This window comes from Oncorhynchus clarkii, chromosome 2 (genome assembly GCF_045791955.1).
Source record: "Oncorhynchus clarkii lewisi isolate Uvic-CL-2024 chromosome 2, UVic_Ocla_1.0, whole genome shotgun sequence".
Lineage (NCBI taxonomy): Eukaryota > Metazoa > Chordata > Actinopteri > Salmoniformes > Salmonidae > Oncorhynchus > Oncorhynchus clarkii.
In genome coordinates, this window is record NC_092148.1 from 93,474,192 (window position 1) to 93,492,846 (window position 18,655).

Here is an 18,655-nt window from a genome sequence, read left to right on the forward strand (position 1 = left end):
GAGAGAGAAAGAGAGATTGGATTATTATTTTTTTTAGCTGACCACAGCGCAGCTGATTTCAACCTCACAGCTGGAGCCTATTGTGTGGTTATTGAATGAGGGTGGAGGGATGACAGGGTTAAGGGGAGAGGAGGGAGGAGCTTCCTTGGCAAAAGACATAGCCACTCCAAGTCCATGGTGGCCGGTTGAATCAACAGCTGAATTAATGTAGGAAGCCAGCTGATTGGCTACCACCGTCAATATCACTTCATAATTAGCAAGTTCGACGGTCGAACAGAGCAGCTGTTTCATATAGGGACTTGATCACCAGGTTTGTTTTTATTTTTTAAATCAACGCATTGGTCTTTGGTAACTGCTTTCTAAACCCATAAACAACATCTAAAAAATATATGGTGATGCCAGCAATTGTTGGATATCGTATGGTGCAGCATTGGGGAACATCCCCGCGTCGCCACTACGCGCGCACACACCAAGTCTATTTTTCTATGGGCACAAGCAAGGCTGTTGCGGTGAACGTATTTCAGCCACACTGACGGTCACAAGTCACGAAGGCAGTCAAATTCCATGTGACCATTTAGTCGTGGTAATTAGGCTTCTCCAAGCTCTGATTGCCATCAGCAGCATCAGAACTTGGAGAAGCCTAATTATCATGACTAATGGAATCGAAAATCTAACCACACTCCTTGCCTGTGAAGCCCTTTTTGTGCAAAGCATTGATGACGGCACATGTTTCCTTGCAGGTAACCATGATTGACAGAGGAAGAACAATGATCCTCCTTTTGAAGCTTCCAGTTTTTTATTTCTTGTTGAAAAACAAAATGACAGTCCCACTAAGCTCAAACCAGATGGGATCTCGTATCGCTGCAGAATGCTGTGGTAGCTATGCTGGTTAAATGTGCCTTGAATTATAAATAAATCACAGACAGTGTCACCAGCAAAACACCCCCATACCATCACACCTCCTCCTCCATGCTTCACGGTGGGAACCACACATGCGGAGATCATACTCTGCGTCTCACAAAGACACTGTGGTTGGAACCAAAAATCTCCAATTTGGACTCATCAGACCAAGTACACATTTCCCCCGGTCTAATGTCCATTGCCCGTGTTTCTTGGCCCAAGCAAGTCTCTTCTTATTATTGGTGTCCTTTAGTAGTGATTTCTTTGCAGCAATTCAACCATGAAGGCCTGATTCACTCAGTCTCCTCTAAACAGTTGATGTTGAGATGTGTCTGTTACTTGAACTCTGTGAAGCATTTATTTGGGCTGCAATCTGAGGTGCAATTAACTCTAATGAACATATCCTCTGCAGCAGAGGTAACTCTGGGTCTTTCTTTCCTGTGGCGGTCCTCATGAGAGCCAGTTTCATCATAGCGCTTGATGGTTTTTGTGACTGCAACTGAAGAAACTTTTAAGGTTCTTGAAATTTTCCGTATTGACTGACCTTCATGTCTTAAAGTAATGATGGACTATCATTTCTCTTTGCCTATTTGAGCTGTTCTTGCCAAAATATGGACTTGGTCTTTTACCAAATAGGGCTGTCTTCTGTATACCACCCTACCTTGTCACAACACAACTGATTGGCTCAAACACACTAAGAAGGAAATACGTTCCACAAATTAATGAACAACTGTTAATTGAAATGCATTCCAGGTGACTACCTCATGAAGCTGGTTGAGAGAATGCAAGAGTGTGCAAAGCAAATCAATTGTTTTAACTTTTTAAAAAGGAACCTTTATTTATCAAGGCAAATGGTTTGCTACTTTGAAGAATCTCAAATATAAAATGTTTGTTAAATTGTTTAACACTTTTTTTGGTTACTACATGATGTGTTATTTCATAGTTGTGATGTCTTCACTATTATTCTACAATGTAGTATATAGTACAAATACTGAAAAACCCTGGAATGAGTAGGTGTGTCCAAACTTTTGACTGGTACTATACATGTAGTGTGTTTCCACTAGTGGTTCCCCCCTGCCCACACCCGCGGCCGACCCGCAGACCCCTCGCCACACAGTTTGGGAACCACTAGTGGAAACCCACCACATGCGCCCCACGATTAAAGCTTGGCTCAAGAAGCGCATGCGCCGTCAGGGGGGTGGGGTCTCAGCCGGAGTCTGTCTCAGGAGTTCTCAGCACCGGTGTCATTCGTCATTTGAGGGAGGCTCGCAGCACGATGGGGAACGGCGGTCCTCCTTTATAGAATGACAGGACAATCGGAATAAATGGCGATTTTGAAAAGGAATCGATACCAGCAGTGTTTGCTGTGTTTTGTTTTGTTTATTCAACTATCAGGTTAAGTAATTTTTGTTTTCTTCCTGTATCTTTTCTGTGTCAGTAGTTCTTTGCAACTGCAAGAGAGTTTGAGGTCCGTGTGTGTGTGTGTGTTGTGTGTGTGTGTGTGTGTGACCAGACATAAACTGTACCAGACCGGATGACCACAGAATGTAGCCACAACCTTTTGGGCGGATAATATACCGGGCAAAAAAAAGGATGCACGATGAAAATTTTTTTATATAGTTTATAACGTAAAAGGAAAAAACAAGTTAATATTCTGTGTAAAATGCTATGATTACATAGTTTAGAGGAATCGAGTGACTGACTTGAGTGGCGGTGATTGTTTTGGCCAGTGTCCAGTTGTTAATTTCTGCATGGACCAAAACCATGCATTCAAATATTCAAATTAACGGATTTTTCCCAATTCAAACGGACAATTTGGTATATATTTTTTGGTCTCATCAACACTGTATTGTGTACCAAGTAACCTGAGCAATAACTAGGCTATACACTGTATCAGAGTTATTTATTTTTCTTTCTATTTGTAATGTATTTATCAGGAAATACATGAAACGGTCGAGAATTTTACACTAAAAGCTATACACTGCTATAATACACTGCTATGGTAACCATGCAAGTATTGTGCAATACATAAGTGCCCAATAGAGTCCCCCAGATCTGACAGGACAGACCTAACATATGAATGCCTTCCTCTCCATCCATCCATTTCTCCATCCTTCCTCCTCCTTCCATCTCGTTAACGGTCCCCTCTCCTTTCCATTTCCCAGGTGTTTTTTGTTTCAGTGAGCTCTCCTTCATCACAGAACCCAGTGATGTTGTAGTAATAACCAGGGATCCAGTGACCCTGGACTGTGTGGCCCACGGACAGCCTCCCATCACCATCAGATGGCTGAGGAATGGAGTCAGGGTAGAGGAGAGCGAACGGCTACAAATCCTGTCCAACGGATCACTGTACATACCTGAGGTCAGGAGAGACGGAGAGGAGTCAGACAAAGGGTTCTATCAATGCCTCTCTCAGAATAGATATGGAGCCATATTAAGCCAGAGATCCCGACTGACTATCACAAGTAAGTATGGAGCATGAGGCAAATACAATGTGTCACTGGAAAGCATTGTGTATACCTCTTAACAGGTACATCAAACACATCGTCGCAGGTTGTATGTAGAATGCTATAGAACAACAACAACAACAACAACATTTGTAATGACACACACAAACACGTTATTGAGAAAAGTCCTCAGTAAAGTTTTGCCTGTCATTAGAAGTTGTCCAGTGTTTTTAGGAAGTGGACAGGCCTCTCCTTATTGGTGGTAAAATATTATTGTGGAGTTATAGACTTCTTTCAAAGTTTTTTTTAAACATCAATTAAGTACTGATGGACAGTCTGAAAGATAATTAAATACTCAGGTTAACAGGTTATATGTGTAATTTAGGAAAAGTAATATGGAAGCGCGCGCACACACACACACACACACACACACACACCATTTCCTGGAAAATGGGATCAGTCAGTCTGCCGTGTTCTTGTGTTGGTTCATTGTCAGTGGAGACCAGTGCTCTCTCTCTCTCTGTGATTGTCTGTCACTTTTAGTCCTTTGTCTGGCCTGCCTTGACTGTTCCTTACTGGCCCTGACGGTTCCTGACTGTTCCTGACTGTTCCTTACTGGCCCTGACTGTTCCTGACTGGCCCTGACTGTTCCTGACTGGCCCTGACGGTTCCTGACTGTTCCTGACTGGCCCTGACGGTTCCTGACTGTTCCTGACTGGCCCTGACAGTTCCTTACTGGCCCTGATTGTTCCTGACTGGCCCTGACTGTTCCTGACTGGCCCTGGCTGGCCCTGACTGTTCCTGACTGGCCCTGACTGGCCCTGACTGTTCCTGACTGGCCCTGACTGTTCCTGACGGTTCCTGACTGTTCCTGACTGGCCCTGACTGTTCCTGACAGTCCCTTACTGGCCCTGACTGTTCCTGACAGTTCCTTACTGGCCCTGACGTTTCCTGACAGTTCCTTACTGGCCCTGACGGTTCCTGACAGTTCCTTACTGGCCCTGACGGTTCCTGACAGTTCCTTACTGGCCCTGACTGTTCCTGACAGTTCCTGACTGGCCCTAAAGAAAAGACTCTGTTGCAGGGCATTAGTTGTGTCCACATCTCAGTGGACAGGACAGCTGTATTCCAGCTATATATTCTTTGTTTATCAAAAGCAACACCAATATCGATGTTGCTTAGTTTATTGTAAGTTTTGATAATAGTTGTTAGATCTGGCAATGATGAGTGTGGCTCCTAAAGGGTTAAAGGTTTTGGCCAGCTGTATGGAGGCTGGGGAGGCAGAGGTTGGAGGAGGGGCATCTCTCTTTCTCTCTGCTGCTCCCCATCATTCCCAGAGGCCCAGAGAGGTCAAGGGTTGCACGGGAAAGTCTTTGTGATGTCACCGCCCGGCCTAGCCTGCTCTGAGCTCTGTGCTGGGTCTGGGGGTTGCCCTGTCCTGCTGTCCTCTGTCCTTTCACTAGTCCGTTGGTCCTTTCAGTGGCTCTCTAGTCGCTGACCTCTCCCACACTCACTATCATTGTCAAGGGCAACTCTATTGTTCTATGTATGTATAGACTAGGCCCGATCTGTCATGCGGGTGACTAGGTTGTATTATCAAACATCTGAAGAAGAAAAAAATGCTCAGGAAAGGAAAGCTACGAGAGTTCTGTGATGTTTATTATTATGTCTGATTTCAGTTTGATAACAGTCGTGTTCTACCACTGATGTCATAGAGCAACGTGCTCTATGACATCACACTACACCCGCATCTTTACAATCATACTACAGCAACATTGTTTCATATTCTAAAACAAAACAACTAACAAAAAAACAAAGTCTCTTTTTTTTTTTTTTTTTTTTTTTTTTTGGGTAGACAATAGCTGACCAGACCGATAACAGTCTTCGATCCGACCAGGTCTCCCCCCCCCCCCCAATTTGGGCTGAAATTGGATGGACATGGGGGGGGGCTGGGTTTGAACCCTGACCTCCTTTAAGGGAACCTTTGTGCAGTCTGACCTGTCCATTGATCTGCTGTTTACGACAAAGCTAGACTGGGCTGACCATATTAGTGGAGTAGTCTGCTGCCCGGGCCACACCCCCCCCAACATGGCTGACCCCGACCACCGGCAGAAACCCCCACCAGAGAGGATGGCCTGGCCTCTTATCTATGGGTGGGCATTTAGATCATCTTAGCAGGGCCCAGGGTAGTTGGCTCTGGGTGGTGAGGACCTAGGCCTACATTCCATGGTGCCATTGTTATCAAGATGTTTCTCATGTTACAAAAAAATATTTTTTTAAATTTAATATTTTTACAATCCCCCCTTTTTCTTCCCAATTTCGATCTTGTCTCATCGCTGCAACTCCCCAACGTGCTCGGGAGACGCGAAGGTCGAGTCATGCGTCCTCCGAAACATGACCCGCCAAGCCGTGTTTCTTAACCCGGAACCTGGCTGCACCAATGTGTCGGAGGAAACATCGCTCAACTGATGGCCGAGGTCAGCTTGCAGGCGCCCGGCCCGCCACAAGGAGTCAGTAGAGCACGATGAGCCAAGTAAAGCCCCTCCTGGCAAAACCCTCCCGGTTTTGGTTGTGACACAGCCTGGGATTGAACCCAGGTCTGTAGTGACGCCTCAAGCACTGCGATGCAGTACCTTAGACCGCTACACCACTCAGGAGGCCCTTAACATTTTTTTAATAAGATATTTAGGTGATTATCATATGCAATGGGGAAGGCAGCCATTTGATTGCTGTTCTCTCCAATACAGGGCAAGGATGACCTTCTCAACATTAGGTTTAGCTTTTATTTGTGTACAATATTGTTCTTATTAGGCTTCAAATTAAATAGGAAATATTTTTTATTCAAATCTGCTTGGGGTCTTTAACATGGTATTGATCTGGTCCTGTGACTGGGGTCTTTAACATGGTATTGGCCTGGTCCTGTGACTGGGGTCTTTCACATGGTATTGATCTGGTCCTGTGACTGGGGTCTTTAACATGGTATTGATCTGGTCCTGTGACTGGGGTCTTTAACATGGTATTGATCTGGTCCTGTGACTGGGGTCTTTAACATGGTATTGTCTTGGTCCTGTGACTGGGGTCTTTAACATGGTTTTGTCCTGGTCCTGTGACTGGGGTCTTTAACATGGTATTGGCCTGGTCCTGTGACTGGGGTCTTTAACATGGTATTGGCCTGGTCATGTGACTGAGAGAGGTCAGATGTGTTATCACTAAAAACACACATATTGAAGGGTAAACATTGATCTGGTACCTACCTATATGTTTCCAGTGGATTTGTGTGAGTTTTAGGGTATGCTTATGGAAAGATTCCTAGTTAACATCACTGAGCTCATCACTCAGCCATCCTGACTAAAATGGACACGACGTTAGTTTCTGTTGTTTCCAATGACACATTGTGTTTGTATTACATACTCAATGGTCAGGCAGACATAACCTTCTAGTGTTCGTTATTGAAGATCTCTGTGATGATTCATTATCATACTTTTATTATTTATATTCCTCCTCCTCCTCGTCTTCCTCCTCTTCCTCCGCCTCCTCCTTCTTCATCTATCTGCAGTCTTAAAGCCCTATCTCCTGAGAGCCAGCCCATTGATTCGTGTTAATTTATGACCTAATCATCATTCAATGCCATTCTCCCATTGATCTATTGATTGTTCTATTGATCCGGCCAGCTGACCAGCTGCACAGATGATTGGCTCAAAGACAAGAGCGTGGTGGCTGGGCTGTATTAAACTCCCTCGTGGGTTCAGATCACATTTATCAACGTCAGGATTTGACAAGACTTGACCTTATATCTTCAAACTATTAGATTGAAAGGTGAATATTCAAATTCCCAAGCAAAGTTGTTGAAATCAATGCAGACGTTTTGTGAAACACTTGATAACAAGTTCATCAGAGAAACGTTTTTAAATGGTTGGGGTCCTACAGACCATCCAGGCAGCCATTTGTTATTAACTGCCTCACCTGGACTTAATGGTCAAGTAAATAAATTCATTTGAATATGTTGCACCAATTTGCATCTAGAACTCATGAACTCCCTGGTTATTCTATGTGTGTTCTGAGGGCAGTCTGTGTGTTCTAAGGGCAGTCTGTGTGTTCTGAGGGCAGTCTGTGTGTTCTGAGGGCAGTCGGTGTGTTCTGAAGGCAGTCTGTGTGTTCTGAGGGCAGTCTGTGTGTTCTGAGGGCAGTCGGTGTGTTCTGAGGGCAGTCGGTGTGTTCTGAGGGTAGTCGATGTGTTCTGAGGGCATTCGGTGTGTTCTGAGGGCAGTCGGTGTGTTCTGAGGGCGGTCGGTGTGTTCTAAGGGCGGTCTGTGTGTTCTGAGGGCGGTCTGTGTGTTCTGAGGGCAGTCTGTGTGTTCTGAGGGCAGTCTGTGTGTTCTGAGGGCAGTCTGTGTGTTCTGAGGGCAGTCTGTGTGTTCTAAAGGCAGTCTGTGTGTTCTAAAGGCAGTCTGTGTGTTCTAAAGGCAGTCTGTGTGTTCTGAGGGCAGTCTGTGTGTTCTAAAGGCAGTCTGTGTGTTCTGAGGGCAGTCTGTGTGTTCTGAGGGCAGTCTGTGTGTTCTGAGGGCAGTCTGTGTGTTCTGAGGGCAGTCTGTGTGTTCTAAAGGCAGTCTGTGTTCTGAGGGCAGTCTGTGTGTTCTGAGGGCAGTCTGTGTGTTCTGAGGGCAATCTGTGTGTTCTGAGGGCAGTCTGTGTGTTCTAAGGGCAGTCTGTGTGTTCTAAAGGCAGTTTAGAACATTGAGACTCGTGGGCAGAAATACATTGAGTCTTAAGTTGAGTGAACACTGCTTCCTTTGGCCAGACTGTGTGTTGTGGAGAGTCAATACCAAACAGAGTGACCACTGCTTCCTTTGGCCAGACTGTGTGTTGTGGAGAGTCAATACCAAACAGTGACCACTGCTTCCTTTGGCCAGACTGTGTGTTGTGGAGAGTCAATACCAAACAGAGTGACCACTGCTTCCTTTGGCCAGACTGTGTGTTGTGGAGAGTCAATACCAAACAGTGACCACTGCTTCCTTTGGCCAGACTGTGTGTTGTGGAGAGTCAATACCAAACAGAGTGACCACTGCTTCCTTTGGCCAGACTGTGTGTTGTGGAGAGTCAATACCAAACAGAGTGACCACTGCTTCCTTTGGCCAGACTGTGTGTTGTGGAGAGTCAATACCAAACAGTGACCACTGCTTCCTTTGGCCAGACTGTGTGTTGTGGAGAGTCAATACCAAACAGAGTGACCACTGCTTCCTTTGGCCAGACTGTGTGTTGTGGAGAGTCAATACCAAACAGAGTGACCACTGCTTCCTTTGGCCAGACTGTGTGTTGTGGAGAGTCAATACCAAACAGAGTGACCACTGCTTCCTTTGGCCAGACTGTGTGTTGTGGAGAGTCAATACCAAACAGAGTGACCACTGCTTCCTTTGGCCAGACTGTGTGTTGTGTCCCATAGCTAATTGGTCTTTCATTGTGTGCTCCAGATATCTCACCGTTCGTGGTGCACCCTGTGCTTTTGGAGGTGACTGAGGGTTCCGTGGCCAGGTTCACCTGTCAGGTGACCTCTAACCCTCCTGCCAGCGTGACCTGGGAGCTAGACCAAAGCACACTACCGCTGGAGACAGACAGGTACAGTATATATGAATATAATGTGTTTTAATGTAAAAAGGTTCTTACAAGCGATGTTCAGGGTCTGCAGCTGGACCATGCTTACCTTGACCACGAGTTGTGGTCAAGAAGCATTTGTCATTCCACTCCATAGCTGTATAGTTTTTAAAATATTCTTAAAATCAGACTAGTATGGTATTAATATGTGTGTTTATGTTAGGGTACAATTCAATATACAAGACCGCATTTGTCTCTTGAGTTTACTTCAATCTCATTGCTTTTTTTGGGGGGGGGGGTTGTGTTTATACTGTTCTATCAGGTCCTGGTACTAACTATCACTGACTATACCGTGTCTCTCTAGAATCACAGTCCTGCCCAACGGAGTTCTCCAGATCCACAACGTCCAGCTAGAGGATGCTGGGAAGTACCGCTGTGTGGCCACCAATATCGGCAACCGCGTCAACAGCAGCGAGGCAACGCTCTCCGTTATCAAACCAGGTAATTGAGAATAAGAACTGTCAACAAAAACATTTATTCAATAAAAGAAGCAATCTGTGTATTTATCCTATGGACAGCTGTATCACGTCTCCACTTCCTGGTATATTTCCATTAATGTACATAGAAACGTTGTTTATTGCTTTAATGCTTACTTGACATGTGTCTTGGTCTTCCTGTCTGTTTCAGGTGTTGGCCCTAAGCCTCGTCAGACGCCCCGGATCGTAGCGGGCCCCCAGAATGTGACGGTGTCCCTCCACCACACTGTGGTTCTGGAGTGTATCGCTACGGGCAACCCCAGACCCATCATATCCTGGAGCCGAGCCGACAGTAAACCCATTGACGTGTACAATGCCAGGGTGCTGGGCAGGTAAGACAGACAAACACCATGGATGGTTTTTGAATCACGCTTAAACTGAGAATAAATGATCTGACGTTCGCCCCCAATACTGCTGTTTACTTCGTTCGTGGCCGACTGTACCTTTAATCAACGTCCTATATAGCTTGGCCTTTTAAATCAGTGGTTGTATTAGTATTATTTAAGACATCTGTTGTGTTTTATGTTCTTTTGTTTTCACTACGGTGTTTTGTTTTAATGGTAAAAGTGTGTTTGAAATGCGTCAAGTTTGATGTGTTTTTCTGTCAGTGGGAACCTCTTGATCAGTAATGTGAAGCCTCAGCACAACGGAGTCTACATCTGTAGAGCCTCCACACCAGGAACTCGTAACTACACCAACGCTGCTGCCAACCTCACCGTGCTCGGTGGGTACAATACTTGGGGTACATTTCCTTCCTGCACAACAGAATAAGCCTGTTCAGTCGATAATCTTCATTGAAAGTGTTTTTTTGTTGTTGTTGTCCAGGATTGTCTTAAATCTGTGTCTCCGATTCCAGAATCTTATGCCCGTATTCATTGCTCCAATATACAGTGGGGCAAAAAAGTATTTAGTCAGCCACCAATTGTGCAAGTTCTCCCACTTAAAAAGATGAGAGAGGCCTGTAATTTTCATCATAGGTACACTTCAACTATGACAGACAAAATGTAGAAAAAAAATCCAGAAAATCACATTCTAGTATTTTTAATGAATTTATTTGCAAATTATGTTGGAAAATAATAATAATGATGAAAATTACAGGCCTCTCTCATATTTTTAAGTGGGAGAACTTGCACAATTGGTGGCTGACTAAATACTTTTTTTACCCCACTGTATGTGTTTTCAGACAACAATGTAAAGTACTGGAACCACAGAGATCGAACTGTTATATTGTCTTTGACCTCAACCATCATCCGTGTATCTTTTGGATGGAATTGAATAGTGTTTTTTTCAGACGCTCAAAGAGCTTTATAATGTAAAGGGGAAACTAACCTCATCTACCTGTTAAAGGGGAAACTAACCTCATCTACCTGTTAAAGATGGAAACTAACCTCATCTACCTGTTAAAGAGGGAAACTAACCTCATCTACCTGTTAAAGATGGAAACTAACCTCATCTACCAGTTAAAGATGGAAACTAACCTCATCTACCTGTTAAAGAGGGAAACTAACCTCATCTACCTGTTAAAGGGGGAAACTAACCTCATCTACCTGTTAAAGATGGAAACTAACCTCATCTACCTGTTAAAGAGGGAAACTAACCTCATCTACCAGTTAAAGAGGGAAACTAACCTCATCTACCTGTTGAAGAGGGAAACTAACCTCATCTACCAGTTAAAGAGGGAAACTAACCTCATCTACCAGTTAAAGAGGGAAACTAACCTCATCTACCTGTTAAAGAGGGAAACTAACCTCATCTACCAGTTAAAGAGGGAAACTAACCTCATCTACCTGTTGAAGAGGGAAACTAACCTCATCTACCTGTTGAAGAGGGAAACTAACCTCATCTACCAGTTAAAGAGGGAAACTAACCTCATCTACCAGTTAAAGAGGGAAACTAACCTCATCTACCTGTTAAAGAGGGAAGCTAACCTCATTTACCCGTTAAAGATGGAAACTAACCTCATCTACCTGTTGAAGGGGAAACTAACCTCATCTACCCATTGTTATGTCCCTCCAGAGCCTCCGTCCATGGTGGAGAGGCCAGAGAGCCAGACTCGTCCCAGGGCTGGCACTGCCCGCTTCATGTGCCAGGCTCAGGGTGTGCCCCCACCTCGCATCACCTGGCTGAAAAATGGAGAGGAGGTGCACTTGAACGGCAGGATCAAGATGTACAACAGGTAGAACCTTAACGTATTCCACCTTATTAAACTTATTAGACAATTCACCACTTATCCCTAAACAAATCAAAATAGATTTAGCTGTTTCATTTTCTTTTGGATTAGAAAACTTCACAGTTTCAGTATAACAAGAACAGATTGTAGTAATAGTGCCCTACAATAAATTTGCGGAAATCTAAACACAATGTCTACATAATAAAAACTTTATAAAAGGGAATTGGGAGAACCCCCCCATTTCCTGATTTTACTCGATGTTCACTAATTCTGTGTTTCCCTCCACAGTAAACTGGTGATCACTCAGATCATCCCGGAGGATGATGCCATCTACCAGTGTGTGGCGGAGAATGAGCAGGGCAGCGTTCTGTCCCTGGCACGCCTCATCGTGGTGATGTCTGAGGACCGGCCCAGCGCGCCCAGGAACATCCACGCTGAAACCATCTCCTCCTCAGCCATCCTACTTGCCTGGGAGAGACCCATCTACAACGCTGACAAAGTCATTGCTTACTCTGTACACTACATGAAAGCTGAGGGTAAATGACTTGTTATAAGCTTGTATGAGCCTTAATAATGTCCTTATTACAGATGTAGGATCTTAATTTGAGCAAGTTTGCTACAGCAGGAAAATAATCCTGCAGCAGCAGGAATTATTATTATGTGGATTCTAATTAATGGACATTTTTGGAAAGGGTTGAAATATATTTCATGAGGGCAAATCAAGTCTGACGTTTCAAAGTGGAAATTACAAACTTTAGAAGCCTTTTTAAACCTCAAAAACATTGCAAGTTTGCATTTCCTGCCGTGCAGGAAAATTCTCAGCAACAAAATAGTGATCAAATTAAGATCCTACATCTGTATAATGCTGACATAAGTCATCACATACTCTGTACGCGACATGAATCCTGAAGGCAGGATTAAAGACAGAGAGAGGGAGAAATAAACATGTCGTCTTACAAGGATAGATGACAAAAGGAATGTCTACAAGCCGCAGCTATCGGATCCCTCTAGGAAAAGAGATGATTTATCGGAAGGGACTTTCTGGTTAAAACACGATGACAATTCAAATACTGTTTGATATGTGGGCGTTCTAAAGAAATCACTGGCGAGAATAACAGAGGCGTGGAAAATGTATTTTTTCTTCATACATTCATCTTTTCTGTCCAGAAAATAATTTTATAAAAAAAATATATATATTTTGTACCAATTTATGTTACAGGCGCCAAAAGTCACTGAGAACTGTTGCAAATTGTGGTTGAAGTTTGTTGAACTTCACAATGAAGGTATTGAAAGGAGTGAGTCCAGTCCACCTCAATAGACTATGGAGGCAGGCAGGGCTCTAACCTCTACGGCTCTAGTAGTCTAATGTGTGACCAGCTTTCCTTGGAGGCCATCTGTTGTCGCCACGGCGAGGTCGAGGTTTAAGCAGGAAGAATGGCCTACGCTCCAAAATAACAACAGCTACGGCGCGCCATTGTCCACCCTCAACCTTCTCAACCACACCGCTCTCGCTCTTAAAGGGACAGGACACCATTTTCTTTAAAGCCTGATATAATGGTTTTGAAATAGGACTTACTCTGTCTACTATTCCAGACCAAACAGACCTCCAAACACTTGTAATGTTAGAAGATAAAATCTACAAACTATCAAAATAAAGAAAGTCACACACTCCATATATAAACTCCCAGCAATTTAATGGGTATTTACCAACATTTCGACATCACTGTGCCTTCCTCAGGGTCCACAAGGAGAACCTGAAGAAGGCACAGTGATGCCGAAACGTGATGCATTAGTCAGCACCTCCACACAAATAATGTTTTTAAATCAGAAGATAATCTAGAAACATTAGTTAACTGACATTTTAAACAACAATAATTGCTGACAGTTGCTAAAAAAAAAAACACTTAAAAAGTGGATACAGACAAATGTAAACAAAAAGTTTTTCTTTAACTTACAGGTTAGGACTGTTTAAGGCCTTTAGGCAGGAAAGACATGTCACAGGGAATGTGACTCTGCTCTGCATTAGGTCAATGTTTACAGAAAAAAGACTACCCAGCAAACCAGAAACATTCCCGGAACATTAGCTAAGATTCCCTGCAATAGTCCAAGGGCCACCTACCAAAAATGTGTTGCTCCGTGACCCAGAAAACTGAACTGCAACATTATGTATATAGTGTTATGAGCATGAATGATTCAAAACTTGTAAAAGTTGCACATACATTTTTTTTTTCTTTAATCAAAGTTATGATATTTAGCATCAAAAACACAGTTTCACTTTGGTTACTTTTGTTGCACACTGGCTCACAGAACTTCTCGGTTAATATAAGGCCCTTTGGGCAGCTGTACTTAGCCTACAAGGGCCATCATTGCTCTTTCCTGCTCGCTAAACTAAAGACAGGTCAACGTTTGCTAGCTTACACTGATCTCAAAACATGCAAGGGTCCTGACAACTAAATAAAATACTGTTCTGGCATCTGATATTTTTGTTGTTGTTGCTATTTAGCTTGTTATCTCGCATTGTTTTTGGATTCCTCCGGTCCGGTCCGGTCCGGCGCTTTCTTTTTGCAGACATGGACAATGGAATGTGTGTAACAATGGTAACCAAGATTTAACATGGCAACCTCATAATGTTGCTAGGGGAAATTACCCAAAATGGGATATGATTTTGAAATTGTACCTTTTATTTATAATATTTTAATTAATTTGCCATTTTTACAAGTCACAATTTTTTCAACTTAATTACAATTATCTACGAAATAATGTTGCCATTTTCCAGTTCTGTTTCAAGGCTGGTGGGTAGCCCTTTGACTGCAAGTTATAGTTAAGGTTTTATCTAGCGTTAGGATAACATCCCCCCCCAAAAAAACATTCAAACAATGTTTTTTTAAATGAAATATCCGTAGAACGTTCACCTAACTATAATGTTGTGCACAACATCTGTAACAGCCACCCACAGAACATTCCCCAAACGTTCTAATTAGGTTTCCAGATCATGTAATAACACACATTTTGAGCATACAAAATGTCGCAAACAAAATGTAAGAGCAACGTTCACAGAACCAATTTTGGTTTGCTGGGTAGTTTACCCAAACAGTGAATTCAATTTGTTTATATACCACAGAGTTATGAAGATCTCTGGTCTTTTTATATCTATTTTATTAGTTTTTATTTCTCATTTATTTAACCAGGTCCCATTTGAGGTACTTCCTCTTTTTTTAAAGGGAGCCCTACATTTGAGGCATCTTACACGTTACGTTAAACCTATGCTTTTCATCTGCTGCCTGTCCGTTCCAGGACTAAACAATGAGGAGTATCAGGCAGTGATTGGCAACGACACGACCAGCTACATCATAGATGACTTGGAGCCAGCCTGGAACTACTCGTTCTACATTGTGGCCTATATGCCGATGGGAGCTAGCCGTATGTCTGACCAAGTCTGTCAACACACTCTGGAGGACGGTGAGTATAAGGCCATACAAATTTGTATACTTTTTATTTTCTTTCACACCAATAAAATATACTTGAATTGAGTTGAGTTGAGTTGAGCAGTAGAGGACAGGGACTCAATGATTCCTTTCACTAAATCGCTTCATTTGAGATAATATTGCCGTAATATTCAGGTGAACGATGTGAGTCAATGTATTATCATATTATTATATCATATTACTATTTATTATATTGAATATACGTATTCACTCGCGTTATTCTTCAGATATTGGCTCTTCTGAAGAAGGTTTTTTACCTTTTGTAATGATGTTAAACATATTATGTGATCGTTTTACCTCGATTAGTTGATGCACTGATTGGAAAGTCGCTTTGGAAATGAGAATCTGTTAAATGACTAATATATAATGATGTATATGATGTCGCTCTTCCTGTTCCCTCAGTGCCCCTACGTACCCCGGAGCTCAGTCTGACCAGCCACAGCCCTACAGACATCCAGGTGTCGTGGCAACCCCTGTCCACCAAACTGTCCCGTGGTAACATCTGGGCCTACCGACTCTCCTACCGCACGGCCACAGACGCCACGGTTTTGTCTGTGGAGCTGGCCCAGAACAACACCCAGTACCTCCTCGGTGACCTTCAGCCTGATACCATCTACCTTCTCCGGATCTCTGCAGCCACCAGGGTGGGGTGGTGTGAACCCTCCTCCTGGACCTCCCACCGCACTCCCAAAACCTCCAGTAATAAAGGTGACTAACATCACACCCTAACCCAAAACCTCCAGTAATAAAGGTGACTAACATCACACCCTAACCCAATACCTCCAGTAATAAATGTAACTAACATCACACCCTAACCCAATACCTCCAGTAATAAAGGTAACTAACATCACACCCTAACCCAATACCTCCAGTAATAAAGGTGAATAACATCACACCCTAACCTAATACCTCCAGTAATAAAGGTGACTAACATCACACCCTAACCCTAACCCAATACCTCCAGTAATAAAGGTGACTAACATCACACCCTAACCCAATACCTCCAGTAATAAATGTAACTAACATCACACCCTAACCCAATACCTCCAGTAATAAAGGTAACTAACATCACACCCTAACCCAAAACCTCCAGTAATAAAGGTGACTAACATCACACCCTAACCCAATACCTCCAGTAATAAAGGTAACTAACATCACACCCTAACCCAAAACCTCCAGTAATAAAGGTGAATAACATCACACCCTAACCTAATACCTCCAGTAATAAAGGTGACTAACATCACACCCTAACCCTAACCCAATACCTCCAGTAATAAAGGTGACTAACATCACACCCTAACCTAATACCTCCAGTAATAAAGGTAACTAACATCACACCCTAACCCAATACCTCCAGTAATAAAGGTGACTAACATCACACCCTAACCCAATACCTCCAGTAATAAAGGTAACTAACATCACACCCTAACCCTAACCCAATACCTCCAGTAATAAAGGTGACTAACATCACACCCTAACCCAAAACCTCCAGTAATAAAGGTGACTAACATCACACCCTAACCCAATACCTCCAGTAATAAAGGTGACTAACATCACACCCTAACCCAATACCTCCAGTAATAAAGGTGACTAACATCACACCCTAACCCAATACCTCCAGTAATAAAGGTGACTAACATCACACCCTAACCCAATACCTCCAGTAATAAAGGTGACTAACATCACACCCTAACCCAATACCTCCAGTAATAAAGGTGACTAACATCACACCCTAACCCAAAACCTCCAGTAATAAAGGTGACTAACATCACACCCTAACCCAATACCTCCAGTAATAAAGGTGACTAACATCACACCCTAACCTAATACCTCCAGTAATAAAGGTGAATAACATCACACCCTAACCCAAAACCTCCAGTAATAAAGGTGAATAACATCACAGCCTGATAGGGTGATCCAGATTGGTCAGGCTACTGTAATGATGTAGTCAGGTCCACATCTGATTGGTCAGGCTACTGTATTGATGTAGTCAGGTCCACATCTGATTGGTCAGGCTACTGTATTGATGTAGTCAGGTCCACATCTGATTGGTCAGGCTACTGTAATGATATAGTCAGGCCCACATCTGATTGGTCAGGCTACTGTAATGATGTAGTCAGGTCCACATCTGATTGGTCAGGCTACTGTATTGATGTTGTCAGGTTCACATCTGATTGGTCAGACTACTGTATTGATGTAGTCAGGTCCACATCTGATTGGTCAGACTACTGTATTGATGTAGTCAGATCCACATCTGATTGGTCAGACTACTGTAATGATGTAGTCAGGTCCACATCTGATTGGTCAGACTACTGTATTGATGTAGTCAGGTCCACATCTGCTTGGTCACTTATAGAAGTGTATCCCAACTGGTGGGTCATGGTCAGTTCCTCATGGCTTATGGATAAAGTTTAGGGTTATGTGGTAGGGATAGTCTTCTCACACACAGTGGTTGTGTTTCTCTCTGTGAATTCCTAGCCTAACCTAGCCTAGCCCCATGCAGAGTTCCTCAAGCTGGTTTCAAGCGCACAGCGCAGCAGGTGTTTATTGTAAAGGACCACAGGAGGAGGCAGGTAACTGGGTCCAGGGGCAGACAGAAGGTCATACACAGGAGGAGGCAGGTAGCAGGGTCCAGGGGCAGGCAGAAGGCCATACACAGGAGGAGGCAGGTAGCTGGGTCCAGGGGCAGGCAGAAGGTCATACACAGGAGGAGGCAGGTAGCAGGGTCCAGGGGCAGGCAGAAGGTCATACACAGGAGGAAGCAGGTAACTAGGTCCAGGGGCAGGCAGAAGGTCATACACAGGAGGAGGCAGGTAGCTGGGTCCAGGGGCAGGCAGAAGGTCATACACAGGAGGAGGCAGGTAGCTGGGTCCAGGGACAGGCAGCAGGTCATACACAGGAGGAGGCAGGTAGCTGGGTCCAGGGGCAGGCAGAAGGTCATACACAGGAGGAGGCAGGTAACTGGGTCCAGGGGCAGGCAGAAGGTCATACACAGGAGGAGGCAGGTAGCTGGGTTCAGGGGCAGGCAGAAGGTCATACACAGGAGGAGGCAGGTAGCTGGGTCCAGGGGCAGGCAGAAGGTCATACACAGGAGGAGGCAGGTAGCTGGGTCCAGGGGCAGGCAGAAGGTCATACACAGGAGGAGGCAGGTAGCTGGGTCCAGGCGCAGGCAGAAGGCCATACACAGGAGGAGGCAGGTAGCTGGGTCCAGGGGCAGGCAGAAGGTCATACACAGGAGGAGGCAGGTAGCTGGGTCCAGGGGCAGGCAGAAGGTCATACACAGGAGGAGGCAGGTAGCTGGGTCCAGGGCAGACAGAAGGTCATACACAGGAGGAGGCAGGTAGCTGGGTCCAGGGGCAGGCAGAAGGTCATACACAGGAGGAGGCAGGTAGCTGGGTCCAGGGGCAGGCAGAAGGTCATACACAGGAGGAGGAAGGTAGCTGGGTCCAGGGGCAGGCAGAAGGTCATACACAGGAGGAGGCAGGTAGCTGGTCCAGGGGCAGGCAGAAGGTCATACACAGGAGGAGG

General features: G+C 44.3%; 1 protein-coding gene across 1 annotated transcript in view; it reads left to right on the plus strand.

The window, feature by feature from the left end:
• The first annotated feature begins 2,225 nt into the window (after positions 1-2,225).
• LOC139378553 (protogenin B-like) overlaps positions 2,226-18,655 on the plus strand; it is a 35,989-nt gene continuing 19,559 nt past the window's right edge. Inside the window, exons 1-10 of the mRNA XM_071120828.1 lie at positions 2,226-2,295; positions 3,066-3,365; positions 8,816-8,960; positions 9,301-9,437; positions 9,624-9,804; positions 10,081-10,196; positions 11,489-11,648; positions 11,931-12,178; positions 14,937-15,101; positions 15,530-15,835. Coding sequence (XP_070976929.1) covers positions 2,226-2,295; positions 3,066-3,365; positions 8,816-8,960; positions 9,301-9,437; positions 9,624-9,804; positions 10,081-10,196; positions 11,489-11,648; positions 11,931-12,178; positions 14,937-15,101; positions 15,530-15,835 — 1,828 coding nt within the window. The remainder of the gene's footprint in view (positions 2,296-3,065; positions 3,366-8,815; positions 8,961-9,300; positions 9,438-9,623; positions 9,805-10,080; positions 10,197-11,488; positions 11,649-11,930; positions 12,179-14,936; positions 15,102-15,529; positions 15,836-18,655) is intronic.